The sequence below is a fragment of the Patiria miniata genome, unplaced genomic scaffold (assembly GCF_015706575.1).
Source record: "Patiria miniata isolate m_02_andy unplaced genomic scaffold, ASM1570657v1 HiC_scaffold_10, whole genome shotgun sequence".
NCBI classification, from domain to species: domain Eukaryota; kingdom Metazoa; phylum Echinodermata; class Asteroidea; order Valvatida; family Asterinidae; genus Patiria; species Patiria miniata.
In genome coordinates, this window is record NW_024037048.1 from 10790935 (window position 1) to 10806975 (window position 16041).

The window sequence follows — 16041 nt, forward strand, 5'->3', positions numbered from 1 at the left end:
ACACCAAAATGAGAAAGAATATGGGAAACTTTGACGAATTGTTCGTGTCAATTCATCCGTATAGTACCACATGTATTTTGAATACAAGCCGTGTCGTCCGTACCGAATACCTCAACTGTACTTACGACAACTTCAAAATTGCGGAAATTAATCACAAAAATATAATCGCAAGTCACTCTTCATTTAGAACCAGACATAAAGTCACAGCATCCAATGCTGAGATTTTATCATAAAAAAGGTGGATCTGGCGTTTTTTTTCAATTTTTTTTATTTATTAAATAACGCTCCTTCATATATTATATATTACATAAAAATATGGATTTACAACGTAAACAAATCTTTAGCAGCTTGCAAGCTGGGCCGCTGGTACACATCGTTTGCGGAATTTTACAGAAAAACTCAAAATGCTGTTGCTATTTTATCTGGTAAGTGCAAAGCAACATCTTAATGAGAAATTGTAGCAATGTCCTTTGACCCCTGTTTTGTATCTGTACAAATGAGCCACCCCCTTTCTCTTCAAGCCACGCCCCTTCCATGTTGCCCTAAATCTCACAATAGAAACAGCTGGCAGAGTTGAAAGTATTTTATACTCTTTCTCTGTTTTGGCGTAATTTGTTTTAATTGATGCGAAAAACAATGTAACTCTGCGAAGACTGTCTTCAAATACAGGTGGAAAAACAATAATGATCCATGAAAATAAATTAAAATTGAAATATTATTCAACTATGCAAGGGTGTGCTTGTTAAGAACAAGTTGTTTAAACTAACCATATGAAGTTTGACACTTTTTTTGATTTGACACTATGACAACGAACGACACCATTATTGCTTATTCCTGTTAATGTCTTTAAAAAGCGCAAGGCGAGTTATGGGAAATTCAATACAAGATCATTGCGTCTAGCAAAAACAATACACCAAATCTTGTTTCCATTTTCATGTGGCGTTTTATGCTACAGCATACTTGAAACTTACAAAAATAGTCGAGCGAGCTCTGCACGGCTGGAAATGTTAAAGGTAATTATCAATTTGGATATCATTAAGATGATGATTACGACACAAATCTTAGAATATTTTAATGTTTGTTGATTCCTCCCATACCGTTTTCGAATTGTTCATTATTCGTTCCACTGATATTAAACCTGCTGTCAAGCAGCTGATTTCACGAAAAAAGTGCGCAGCAGACTTACGCAACAAATTTGGCGTGGCTGCGCTACGTTTTAAATAATTCAAACAATTTGTTCAAAAACAATTTGTTCGTTCGCGAAACAGTTGTTGGATAACCTCAGCCCGCCATTTTGAAAATGATTTTCTCGGTCTTTCTTTGGAATTGTTCGGCAACTCTAAAAATGATGTTACAAGTAAGAAAGAAATTAATTTACCTCAAACATTAAGCTGTGTCTTGTATCAACCTTGATAAATTGTGCAAAAAACGGGCTCCACGACAGTCCCGATTTGCTGGTAAAATGTGTCATTTTCAGTCGCTACGCCACAACTTATGCCACCTAAGATGACTGCACAAGTTACTCCATAATTTAATGCGCAAGTTGCGGATTTATGTACTATCCGACTTTCGTGAAATGTGTCAAAGTGAAATGTTGCGAAGCGGGCAATGTTGCGCAACTTACGCAACACATTTTGGCGCAAGCTGAGTTGCGCTGTTGCGTAAGGTTTCGTGAAATCGGCTGAGGCATCTTAAGCAAAGCATACAGCTGTAAATGTACAGATGACCAAAAAGTGTTTACACCCAGCAGTGCTGTGGTTAGAGGTGCTTACGACGGGTCACAACCATCACAAGCCAATCACAAGATCTCATAAGTCAAGCACAAGTCATCTGGTCGTAAGTTTAGACACAAGCTTTTTAACCAGTTCGCGTCGGAGGATGCGATAACACGCACTGGCTGTTTATACACACAGGTACGGCTGACGGGTTAAGATGTCAAGATTGCCTTGACTCCCCTCCATGTGACGTCTATACACGCTAATCCCGCGTGCCTTTTGTACACACACACAAACTCCGTGAAGTCACTGATCTGGTACACGGTACCCTGTGGAGACAGGTGCACAATAGGGAACAAAAGATTGTATACGTCTCCACAGAGCAATTTCTATAGGTGAATAGGTCTCCACAAGCTTATCACGAAATAGATATATGGATTTTACTCAAAAACTAGGAATTTCCAAGGTGTGTTGATCGTTGCTAATTGAAGTATTTTATGTAAGGGATATTAAGTCTGAATTTCAGCCCAGGAAATTAATTCTGGTTAAAATAAGAGCATTTTGAAACTACATGTTAAACTCGAAAACTTTAGTACATGAGAACAAAGAAATGACTCCACAAGGATACAAATTCCAGTATGGATGTGGAGGTGGACCGTGTGTTGATCTTGAATTGGCTGTTGTGCATGGCCTATTGTTGTACAATTTACGCTCCAGTGCACACCCGGAGTTTTGGCAAGAAATATCGTACAAATACTGTTGAAATGACTTTTGCGAATCAGTATTTAGGGGAGTCAGGTTGGCGAAGAGGTACTTTCCTCGCCTTCCACCGATGTGACCCGGGTTCGAATCCCGCCTGGGCCAACATGTGGATTGGGTTTTCAGTCCCTGCCTGATTCCGTGGGTTTTCCCCAGAATGTTCTTCTGGGCTTTTCCTCCCACCTCTAAAACTGTAACTTCTTCTCATTGTCTTCTCTCCACAGGTTTTTTCAGGCTTGCGAGCGACAGTGCCTAGGGCGCTTTTGAGGAATCCTTGGTTTCATTACCAGAAATGATTAATAATAATTTGTGGCGTTTGGCTGTATATCAGAAGTTGGCAGGACAATTTTGCATTTTTTTGTGAAAATCCAAATTTTCGGCAAAAATAATCCCAGCGTGAAGTGGTTAAATGATCTGTGGCAAGGCATTCGGTTGTTCCTGTCTTATGACCGGACTTGTGATAGGCTTATGATGGGCTTGTGATGGGTTTCTGATGGGCTTATGATGGGCTTGTGATCTGTCACAAGTTATCGACTACAACACCGCCACCAAGCGACCACAGACTGACATGCTGCTACAAGCTGATTGGATGATATCCACAGCAGGTCAAAATGCAGCGTTGTGATTGGCTGCCAAGCTGGTAATGTATTCATGAGGTCATCAATTGACGAATTAGTGCACCCACAATCCTTTGGACTTCCTTCGCTGCATTCTGTCAACGGCCAATCAGCCTATACCAGTGGTTGAGATCGGTGGGTACCAGCATACATGTAAACGGATGAGAGTTTGTTAGCTGGTAACCAAGCCGTGGCTACCTGCTATGGTCGCCGCTGGACCACGAGTCTTGCCGATGTTCCCTGTGCCTGTCCGATCTGTGATCCGACCAATCAGACGACCGGTGGTGATCACCCCGATCCGAGCGCTCCCTGTCGCGTTCCCGCGATCCCCCCTTTCTCCGCTTGCTGTCGATGTGTGAATGGTGGAAACGGTCGTCCCGGCTACCAGACTGGTGCTGGCTGTGTGTTGAGTTGTCCGACTTGTCGCTGTTCCGTCGTCTGTGCTCCTCCCCTCTGTTCCCGTGGTAGGGTCGCCCGGAGGGATTGTCTCTGTCCCGCTTGTTGTCATTGTTGTATCTGATGGGGGAAATAATGAGATGAATGTAAACTTTTTGGTATGATTACTGCATGATGCAGAATTCAAACCTATTGGCATTGTGTGACAACTAAAGAGGGCACTGTCACTTAATAGTGCATGCAAATATCAAACATCATGCCTACGAGAAAATAGACCATAATCCCATATCCCTTCCACAGAGTTCATTCAGTCACTTTTACTGTTTCATAAACACGTAGAATATTAAGGGAGACAATTGGGAGAGAAATCAGACAGGAGCTACGAATTCTCTCCAAATACGACCCAAAATACACCCTAATATGACCCAAACCTTACCCGAGTATGACCCGAGTGTGATCCAAATATGATCCATGTATGACCAAATGTGACCAAATATGACCCAAAATATGAACCAAATATGACCCAAAATATGACCCAAATATGACCCAACTACGACCCAAATAAGACCCAAGTATGACCCATGTATGACCAAATATGACCCAAATATGACCCAACTATGACCCAAAGATGACCCAAGTATGACCCAAATCTGACCCAACTATGACCCAAGTATGACCCAAGTATGACCCAAGTATGACCCAAGTATGACCCAAGTATGACCCATGTGTGACCCACATATGACCCAAACATGACCCCAAATGGAAAAGAATGGAGCACAATATTCTGCCCAATATGTTACCTGGATATGCCGTCTTCTCTGTCTCTGGAGTAGCTGTTTCCAAATCGATGGTTATCATATTGGTGGGGGCGACTGTAAGCAGCGGCTGTATCTCCAGAACCATATCTGTAAAGAGCCAATGAATTGTAACAATGGGACATCATGCATGTCAAATAAAATCAATTTATCCATCGTAGATTTGTGTTCTCCATAGAGCTATATTCAATAAGCCATTTGCGAGTTAAATTTGAAGAAAATCTGGAACGCTGACTTAATCCAATGCTTTGTACGTTTTAACTTTGCATTCTCCCGACCAAAGAGACTGTCACTTTATCACGTGATTCGGGTCAAGCCTTATGCTAGCAACCCCCAGCTCCGGCATGGTCTGGTGTCTTTGTGCCATTCTCAGCCATTGTGAAATATGTATTGGTGCTGAGCGTCTCTTATGTAACTATGCAAGAGCTTGCCCCGAATTACGTGATAGGCAACGGCGTCTTTTGTCTGGAGAATTCAAAGTTAAAATGTGCCAAGCATTCCGCAAGTCAAAGGGTATAGGTCACTCGCAAATGGCTTATTAGTAGAGTGCTAACTGATCACTCCCTTGCACGAATATACTTTGAAGCTGTCCTGGGCGCAGACATTTTGAATACCTGGGCGTGTTCATCTATTTAAACCGTGGACGAAAAATTCCAGAGAACAAAAAAGAACAATATCGTCAACGATTCCCAGCATACGTCCGTGATTGGGGTCGTGTACAAAACCTATGGGAGTCTTCCTAAAAAGTTGGAGTACAAACAAAAGAGGGACAATAGGACGTCCACGATCGACAGTGTGAACACGTTTGCGCGTGCGTGTTTGTGGAACATAATAAAATCACACGGAATGGATTTTGGATAATGTACCTAATGCTACACGCAAGTACAACATATGCAAACAACTTAAGTGCGTAATGGCGGAAAACGTCACGGCAAAAATCATCTTCAGCGGACACGTGTACTGCGAGTTTGAGTTGTTTGCGCAGAGCAAAATGAAACGCTCATTTACTGATCGTGTTTTCGGTTTTGGGCGTATCGGCTTTGATAACGTACCTGTATAGAATACAAACGCAGATACGCAAATAGCCGTACAAAAGCCGTACATAATGTCAAGTAGTCCATAGGTTTGTGCACAAACATGGATGCGCCCAGCAGGCATCACTTTCTACATCGAGTCAGCACTCTAGTAATTTAATATAGTTCTGTGCATCACACTCAATTTTTTTTGTGTGGACGGAGCACAAGGGAACATTTTTTCTCAGTGTCTCAAGTCTTGATAAATTACAGAAACACTAAACCACTGTATTAGAAACCCTGTGAAGTTTGAAATGATATTTGCTTTGTCAGCAGCTAAACTCATGTACTGAAATGAAAATGCTGAATGGAAAATAGGAGAAAAAGAATGCGGTTACGAAAAATGAACGGAATGAATTGAAAGTCCTTATTGGAATGCTGGAATTACAAGCCATGTGTAAAGAGGACTATTTTTCAGTTTTGGTTTAATGACTTATTATAAACCAGGTGAATGACTAACTATAAACCAAGTAAAATGGGGATGGATGCAAACCAGTTAACAGCAAAAAATCCAATAGCAAGGAAATGTTAGTACACGTATGTCAAACCCAGTTCATCAAACCTAGTTAGAGAAACTAAAAAACACACTAACCAAAGTTAAATGATTCTAGGGTCTATTTTCACGCGATCAATCGAAAAGAGAAGAATGTTTTGTGGCATATTCTTTAAAGCTACAGTCCATCATTTGCAGCTATCAAAAAAGTAACTGACGTAATTATTGTTGAAAAACATACTTGGTTGAAAGCTAGCAAGGGACTAAACTCCCTGTGAAATTATTCTTTCTGGCAAGCTGTCATTTTGAAGAAGTGCTTTCCAACGGTGCGTCTTAAGACGCACCGTTGGAAATTTCCGTTAGTAGTTCGGTTTTTTTTATACAGCGAAGCACGCGCAAGCGTTGACACGACGCACGCACGCGCCCTCTATAATTCGTCGGATCAGTGCACGACATCGCGTAGCTGCATTTTGCTCAGTAAGAACGTGTCTCGGATGCTGAATTCAAGCCCAATTCAAAACATGATTCAGCAACTTTTGATTTGAAATCGAGTTCCTAGAATGTTGTTTTTCTCGAAAAAAAAGCTGAAGCTGAGCTGAAACTTCATCAGGCTGATTGTTATCACCCTTCTTTAGATTTTGAGGACGTTTGTTGGGTCAAACGAACAAAGTGCACAAATTACAAATGATGGACTATACCTTTAAAGGTAATATACAAGTTTTACTTTTTGCTGTAATTTTCAGAAATGGATGGATTTTGAGGTTAGTATGTTGTAGTAAATATTGTTACACTGACCTGTATAAAGTTTTGTGTTCATAGACGCTTGAAAAACCAAGGGAAATAATGCTGTTCTAGTAGTCTGGTTCCCTGACCCTACTTCAGACGAAACAAAGCAATTTATAGACGTCAAGGAATTGTCAGGTCAGGGAACCGGACTAGCTGGCTTGTACCGGTTCACGGATGTGTAACCGATTGCAAACAACATGCGGACTTACTAAATTTGGTAAATTGGGGGCAGTATTTGAAAAGGTCAGTTTTTTCCAACGGTGGTCCACTGACCATCATTGGAAATTGATACAAAAATTCCACTTTTCTTGAAGATGACAGAACACCAGGTGCCGTGATTTCACAAGGTGCTTGAGACGATTATTCACTTACAGTCAAGAAAGGTATTTCATATTAATTTGGTAGTTTTGCTTTTTGATGTTTCAAAATGTTGTATATTACCTTTAAACGATTTGGTTTGTGTATTACCATTGTAATCTTAGAGATTGACAATGGCAACAAAATTATTAACTTTTGATGCCAAAAGCGTTTCAATCCTTATGCAACAGGATTGTGTAATAACTTAAACAGGGAAAAAAACACTTTAGGTTAACATTTCAATATCCATTATGCGTAAAGAAAAGCTGCTTCAATTCAAGAACCTCAGGGACTGCCATGGCGTTGGGAGCCACAGAAAGTGAAAAAAAAAAGCCAGAAGATTTGAGGCGCAACAAAATGAATTTTCTAGGAAAAACAATATTTTAGCCGGTTTGATTTTTAAAAAAATGGTGAAAAAAGTATGCTTTGAAATGCATTTTTTAAAAATGCGCAAGGCGTTCTTGCAAAATGAGGGTTTGTGGGTATTAGGAAAGAGAATATAATTCTCCTTACAATAATGTTTGTTGCACTCCCATCGGACATTCCGTTGACAAGTTATGGCTGTTTAAAGTTTGTGTTGACCGACTTGTCAAAAAAAGTAAAAACTGAGAAAAAGGCTTTTAAACTTTCGAGTTTTGCAGTCGTGAAAATGAGAGATGCCAATTGTTTTTCTTTAAAAACAATTTCATTCAACCATTTTTAAACTAGTTATTTTAAATATGCGTAGACATATAAGATTACAAATATCTATAAATCGAAAAATACAACAAAACTCACCCCCATTTGTCATTTTCGATTTTCTCCTCTATGGCCTGTGCCCAGTTCCCCCTCATTTTGCCAGAACGCCTCACATTTGTTCTAGATAATTTTCTTTCTCAAATTTGCAATTTAATGAAGGAATTTTAGGCTTTGCATGTTGGAGTATCAGTATCGTTTCGGTTTGCGGTAACACTATGTGGTAATAACTACTGTCGCTCAGTAGATATCTTATCAGAACTAAATATCTACTGAGCGACAATAGTTATTACCAGATGGTGTTACCACTATATTCATGAAGGAAGCTCTAACTTTTATGCACATTTGTTTTGATACCAAATATAATCATGTCTCGATGCAATGTGATAAATTTACTTTTGGGTCAAAAGTGAAGTATGTATTTTTAACTTACACCATCACAAATAAAATGAAAACAAATAAAGCATGCTCAGAGCGGTAAAGAATATGGACTGCATACCGTGCACATTCACATCAACACAACTTTATCAACAAATCAACTGTCAACTAAGCATTCAACCAATCCATCGATAAAGTGATCATCAGGTCAACTGGTCAACCTGTCAACTGATCAACTTGTACGCAGATCAACTAATCAACTGATCAAACAGTCGAGTGATCAACCAATGATAAACCGATCAACTGATCAACCAGTCACAAGATCAACCAATCAATTGATCGGCTAATCAACTGATCAACCAATCAGCTAATCAACCAATCAACTTATCAACCAATCAACTGATCAGCTGATCAACCAATCAACTGATCAGCTGATCAACTAATCAACTGATCAACTAATCAACTGATAAACCAATCAGCTGATCAACTAATCACCTTATCAACCGATCGAACAATCAATTGATCAACTAATCGACTACTCAATCAATCAACTGATCAACCAATCAACGTATTGTCATTCAAAATGTCGAGGTGAAAATAATTTTCAGTGGAATTGAATTGAACTTTAAGCAACCAGTCAACTGATCAACCGATCAACCAATCAACCTGATCAACCAATCAACCTATCAACGAGTCAACCAACCATCCCCTCGAAGTAGTAACATGCAAGAGAGACGTGTTGGGCCTTACCTGTCCCTAAAGGGGCCCCTGGCGGGCCCACGATTATCCGGCCCTGGGCGGTGCTCAAAACGCTCTCCAGAGCCCGGGGGTCGTTGGTGCATGCGAGGGTTGGTAGGGGGTGGATGACCACTGAGGGGTGAAGGGTCACGGGTCAGGGAAGGGTGGACAATAGAACAAAGGACACTTAAGGTTACACACATGGACTTTGAGGAGTGTTTTTTTCACTCTTTGAGTTTGATGATCATGTTTAGGTTGGATTTTTGCTCTTGGCCATGGGATGTCTTCATGTGTTGTCAACATGTAAGTGGAATGGTATGTGATTCATGGTCAAAATTTGTTTCTGTTTAGTTCTTTTCAGCGTTGGGTTCTCCATTGCAAGATTAGTTTTCAATTTACGGGACTGAAATGAGATGAGAAATGTTTCTGAATTTGACAAAATGGTTTACAATAAAAAAAAAAATAAGGGTGACTTACGTAACATAAATAACACTGATTGCCTACCGTGCTGTGTACAAGCAAATTGCACAGTCATCTAATGCGCGTAACCAATGCATAACCAACGGAACGACTAATCCACAAACATCCACCCAAATACTGATCCACAAGGCACGAGTCAACAAGCAGGATCACAGGGCTATCCACTAACGACTCACCTGTCACGATCCCCCCTGGGTCTGTCTGTCTGCCCCTCCCCACTGGGGTGGGGTCTCTTGACCCCGTGGGGGTGGCTGTAGCCCTGGGTCTGCCCCCCACCTGGGTAGCAGCCCTCTCTGGGTTTGGGGCCCCCCGCCCACTCTTGGGGGCGGGGCTTGTGACCTTGTTGATTGCCTCCAGCTGCATGCTTTGCCTGTGGATGTCAACAACAGAGTTCATACAAACTTGTGGATGTTATAAACATTGCAAAAAAAAAGAAGAAGAAAGTTCACACTCATTGGAGGGGTCATAGTTTTGAATTTGATCGTCTTATGATAATGTCATTTATATAGACCTTTGGGGAATGCTGTTTGCTACATCTTGCTACTAAAAGACTGTATTAAAATCGTCCAACACTGAAAACGGTTTATGAAAAATGATGCAGTTTGAAAAGTTGCAAATTTAAAGAGTACGCAAGTGGAAATCTGAAATATGTGACGTGGTGTGTCAAACTCAGGCACTTTTCGGCAAGAAGCAAAATACAGGCCTTGCTCTTTCAAACGTCGCTTTGTTTTTTTTACAATTTGACATTCTAAAATGAAGGTATTAAATTTTGAACTCGGACTGTCTGAAATGTTTTGTCGTTTCAGAACAAAAGCGAACAAAGTGTCATTTTGTGAAATGACATGCCTCTCCAAAAGTGTTTAGTAACAAGTATTTCTCGATGAAATTTCAGCTTTCGAAAATGTTACACATTAGTAGCCTCACAAATTCAAAAAGTCTCAAAATCGCTGAAAGTCGCGCACATGTCACTTTTCAGCTGTTTCTCCATTCGTAGCTCTTGCCCAATGGACCGATCCAGCAAGTACCGCCCCATGGTGTTCTGACCAATCACAGCCGTGATTTATGTCTGATGTGCGTGCACTGAAGTCTGACATGCGTGCACGCGCGTATGATGCGCGCGGAAGGAAAATGCAGCATGGCATTGGAGCGAGCGGAGCGCGTGTTAATTTGCCCACGTGCGCACTGGGCAGAGCTTACTGGATCGATCCATTTCGCCTGATTTTGACATACTACATCACATATTTGGAGGTGGTATCTCATCCCAGTAGCACTTGAACTATGTTGTATTACATTGTAACTTTTCTCCCCGTTGATGGGGTGGTTTTGGGCAGTGTGCAGGGTAAAAAGTATTGCGGTTTTGGGCAGTACAAGAACTCCGGGGCTAATTCTTGGGAGTATTTTATCAATTAAAGTTGAACGAGAAATGGACTGGAGCAGGGTTTGAACCTGCGACCTCCGGATAACCATTCCGGTACTTTATTAACTGAGCTTTCCAGCTAAATTTTGGTGGTTCCCCATCTCTGTAAAATAATTCTAATTTCAAACTTGATTGGCAAAGCTTTTCATAATACTCGTAAGCGATTCAAATGCACAGACATTCTGAACAGATCCTTTTACGAACCCTTCTGATTATCTTTTAGATTCTTTCTTAACCCTCCTGGTGTTCTACACTACACAAGTTTTGCAAAAACCATTTTTTTCATAGAGTCGGCGCCCACACGCCTTATTCCTTTGAGGTAATCTTCTGTGGAGTATGGATAACACTTCAAATCCCTGCACAATTCTTGTGTGTGGTTTATATAATTAAGCTCAGGGCAAGCAGGCAGATTCAATCACACTTCTCTGATCTCCACAGTGCTGTTTTTGTGTGTGCAGTGACTCTCCGTGTGACCATGCAGCTATGGTGTGACACAGTTACTTTGACACTTCATATCCCTTCAACAGAACTGACCTGCAGAGATTTAACCCTTTCATTACCACATTGTTTATTGACTAGGCTCTCCCAAGGACCAAATTGTTTGCTCAGTCATGCGGAAATCACTAGAGCGTGAAACAAACGACCACAAGTCCAAAACTCACTTTTTTCAACCCAGATTTTCACTGCCAAGGAGTGATTAAAATCATAGTTGTTGTGTGTAAAAATTGTTCCTTGAACCTTACTTTTTTATGTGATTGTGATGTAGAAATGAAGTCCATACGTGCAAATATAAGAAAGTTATGCCTTTTTGTTCATCTGGTCCCAGTTATCTAACTGCAAGCCATTTCACCACATGACCACAATGGCACTCCATACCTCAAATTGTGCGTGGATACTTCTGAAGCACTTTTCTCAATTTCTTTGGAATAGTAACACTATGAATAAACTACCATTAGAACGATCCGAAAACACTCTTTCAGCTGGTATATGGTTGATGTATGGGCGGCCAAACATATCAACACGCCGCCTTTCTGAAAAGTAGTGAATATATCTGTGTTGAGGGTGTTCTGTGTGTGGTTTGCTGGTCGACTAAAGTCGCCCATGGCAATCAGCAGGGGGGTAGTTCTTGTTGACAAAAGTCGCCAATGGTAAGGAAAGGGTTAACGGGTTTTACATTTTGCTCTAAATATCGACTTCCCACTAGGACGGTTAATTTATGACTATACCTCCTCCCGTTCGTCATCTCGTTTTCTCTGTGCATGTCTGTAGAGCTTGTACAACTTCTTAGCATCATACTCCGTAAACTTGGCGACGAACGTCCACAGGTAACTAGAAAATAAGCAAATCAAAGAATGTGTAACATCAGAGACCAGAACCTCATATTGTCAACCAGATTGAGCACTGTTATTATTCCCTAAATTTAGCGTCCGAATTGTGACATTTTTCCTGTCCCCGTTACCTTGGCTCTTTGTAATTTGCCATTCAAGTATCATTCATAAATACTTAAGACCTTTATAAATTCCTATTGGTAGAGAGCCCGTCACGTGGTCGGTCTTAAACGGATGATAAAGACTGGCTGGCTGGTCTTAAACATTTTTCAAGTGCCACATGAATTTGGACTCCTATGAAATCCAGTGCCTTTTACCGTTTTATTGGTTGAACATTTACAATCCTCATGTAGGCATGCGCAATACTACCAGTCAGTCAGAATTTCACAGTTCTAAAATCACACTACATCGGCACAGCTGTGTTCTGCGCCACATTGCACAGTATGTGAGACGTGCACGCCAATCTCCATATAAGGAGTTGTTTACGACTTACTCGTGCGACATTCCATAATATAGCTAAAGGGGTGTCCCAAAAAACCTGAAGTAAATTTGTTGAACAAAATCATTGGAAATTTATGATTTTGGACTTTATTGGGATGTTTTGAACTAAAATATTTTGACCGAAAAGGTATTTATGAATGGCAATAATAGGTCCTTGGCCGGTATTAAACACTATGTTTAAGACTGGTTGGAGTCTGGATGCTGATAATGACCCTCGCCTTCAGCTTGGGTAATTATCAGCACCCAGACTCCAACCGGCAATACACAGAGTGTTTAAAACCAACCAAGCACACATATATTCCCTTATCAAGAATGACTTTTAACTATTTTCTCATTTGTTAGGTAGGTAGTTTGCTATTCATAATTACTCTTGGAGGACGACTGCATTAAGGAGTGCATCAGAATTATATAATCATAGGTGTCACATGTAACAGGGACAGGGAAAAATACTGCAAGTAAAACTTGTGCAATCTCCCTGGCATCCTGGCAGTTTGTATACATGTCTAAGTACAGGCAGTAAGTGACGGCCTTGATTGTCCACCCGGCAGGTACCAGTTCTCAGTTGAATGGGGAGTTTGGGTTGAATGGAGAGTTTCGGTGAAACACCGGACTAACATATGTTAGAATCATTAGTATCTCTCCAGAGACCTCGTAAATATCCATACTGGAAAGGATTTTTTGACATTGGCCTTCTCTCCACAGACCACCTTTCAAGTTTGGTTGAGATTGATGACTGAACTTTACAGTGAACTTGAACACACACACACTGACACACACAGGTTTACGTTACATGCCTTGTGTGGACATTCCTTTGTTTTCGTGTAGTTAAGAAAACTCGGTACAAAAAATAACTTTACTTAAACTGTGAAAACTCTTTTAACCCAATTTTTTTCTATGATTCCCTATAGTGTTTCTCTTCATTCTGCTACGGAAAAACCTAACCCAAAAATGCCTCTAAACCTGTTTTCCAGAAAGGGCAAAACGTTATGTGGACACGGCTTAGTCCACATAACGTTAACACAACCTGCATTATGTGGACATCTTTTGTTCACAAGTCCACATAGGGAATGTAAGACAAACTCACGGACAACAGACGGAACACGCGATCCTCATTAGATGTCATTAGTATCTCTCCAGAGACCTCCTAAATATCCATATTGGAAAGGATTTTTTTGGACGTCGGCCTTCTCTCCACAGACCACCTTTCAAGTTTGGTTGAGATTGATGACTGAACTTTACAGTGAACTGGAACACGGCTTAGTCCACATAACGTTAACACAACCTGCATTATGTGGACGTCTTTTGTTCACAAGTCCACATAGGGAATGTAAGACAAACTCACAGACACACGGACACACAGATGGAACACGCGATCCTCATTAGATGTCATTAGTATCTCTCCAGAGACCTCCTAAATATCCATATTGGAAAGGATTTTTTTGGACGTCGGCCTTCTCTCCACAGACCACCTTCCAAGTTTGGTTGAGATTGATGACTGAACTTACAGTGAACTTGAACACACACACACTGACACACACCCAGTCGTTTTTTGCTATGCTTCCGAGGATTGGCTTTGTGTTTTCCTTTGTCCCTGTAATATAACACTCTCCCATAGACTAAGCACACAAACCTGCGTTCGAGGACAATAGGCACCTTCCTTCGAGGATCAATGGCCCCTTTGTGCTCCTTTTGTTGTCTGTCCTCAGGCGTAATGCCATGCAGGAACACACACACAGACGGAACACGTGATCGCAATATCCCCCTGTCTGGCTTGCAAGCCAGGGGGATAAAAATGTGGACCCTAAATTCATAGATATTATATAGATTTAAGATAAATTTATGCTGTTTGGCCGATGGGTAATTTCAGTTGGCCAACTCTCACTAGTTGACACTCACCCCTTCCATTCATGGATCTTATCGGCATCTTTCAGGTCTAAGATGCAATCGGCGATGTGGTCGCCGATCTTCAGCAGGCACTGTCTGGTGTGATTGACCTGTTCCTTCTCGGAGACTTCCTCGGGAGGGTTGTCTAAGAGTTTCAGGGCCTTCTTGACTGGTCGCATCTTTTCCTTACACTACGAGCAACAAAAACAAAAATTGAAAACCATGGTCTTAGTTCAAGAAGGTCATTCTTTTGTACGTAGGATTTTTTGCATCAATGAGATGTAAATTAAATACTAACGCTGGCCTCAGGTCGACCCGTGATTTGCTTGCGCCACGACGGAACCGTTGGCATCAAGCAAAAAACTAATGCTCAGGTTACAAAACTGAGAAATCGTGCGATTATCATGGAACAAGCGGCATCTCGGCGCAAAATAATCGCAACCATGCACATGTCAACCACGACGTGATGTTGATTCTACAGCATAGACAGTCATGTGACTTCTTTAGCAATAGCGAGAGCGGTGTTGATTACAATCAAATGACATTCCATGGCCACACCAGCTGTTCATTCAGCCATTTTTACCGGACGCTGATTGGCTACAGGACTGCGATTGATTCCCGCCTGTCGGGCACACGTTGCAGCAGTTGAAACGTTTCTACTCTTGCGACTGTTGATTTTTTTAAGGGCCAACTGATGCCGATTGTCTTAATATCGTTGCAGTTACACTCAGGTCGCACAGAATCGGCAACTTGTTTGTTCCCAACGGTAAAAGCTACGGTGCAGCTTGATCCTGAAAAGTCAGTCGCCGACTGATCTGTGTCATCGCAAGGTCGACCTGAGGGCAGCTTAAGGATTATGGGATACATGAGGATTATGGGACATGTGAAGATTATGGGATACCTGAGGATTATGTGATACTTGGGGATTATTGAATACCTAGGGATTATGGGATACATAAGGATTATAGGATACCTGAGGATTATGGGATACTCGAGGATTATGATATACCTTAGGATTATGGGATACCTAAGGAGTATAGGATACCTAAGGATTATGGGATACATGAGGAGTATAGGATACCTGAGGATTATGGGAGTCATGAGGATTACAGGATACCTAAGGATAATGGCATACCCGAGGATTATGGGATACCTGAGGATTAATATGTGAGGATTATGAGATACCTGAGGATTATGGGATACCTGAGGATTATGGGATACCTGAGGATGATTGGATACGTGATACTTACGGCACTGAATGTAGCTTCGTCGAGTTCCCCGGTTGGATCAATGAAGACTGGATTTCGTTGGGCGGTGATGTGCATAGGGGGAAGCTCCTTATGACCCTTCTTGGGTCCTTTGGTGTCTGTCTTATCTTTACCCTGAAAGACCAAAAAAACAGCGTTAGGAACATAAGTTCATGTTAACGATGTGATGCATCAGACAACAGAACAAAGAACGTTCCAGATTGGACCACAAGCCCTGCAAACCTATGGGTTATGTTCATTTTTGGGAAAACTTTGTTGCAATGTTTCAACGTTTGCGAATTTGCTGTGCAAAAAGTTGTTG

At 41.2% G+C, this 16041-nt stretch overlaps 1 protein-coding gene across 4 annotated transcripts in view; it reads right to left on the reverse strand.

Annotated features, from left to right (window-relative positions):
• Positions 1–2791: 2791 nt before the first annotated feature.
• The window catches only part of LOC119737879 (chromodomain-helicase-DNA-binding protein 1-like), a 49221-nt gene continuing 35971 nt past the window's right edge, over positions 2792–16041 (reverse strand). For 3 of the 4 annotated variants that reach the window (XM_038212519.1, XM_038212545.1, XM_038212529.1), the window contains 7 exons: positions 15723–15854; positions 14485–14663; positions 11986–12088; positions 9519–9712; positions 8875–8994; positions 4288–4392; positions 2792–3607 (listed from right to left, as the gene is read on the reverse strand). In XM_038212519.1, coding sequence (XP_038068447.1) covers positions 3286–3607; positions 4288–4392; positions 8875–8994; positions 9519–9712; positions 11986–12088; positions 14485–14663; positions 15723–15854 — 1155 coding nt within the window. In that variant the 3' untranslated portion in view covers positions 2792–3285. The remainder of the gene's footprint in view (positions 3608–4287; positions 4393–8874; positions 8995–9518; positions 9713–11985; positions 12089–14484; positions 14664–15722; positions 15855–16041) is intronic. The other variant, XM_038212537.1, reaches the window with a different exon arrangement.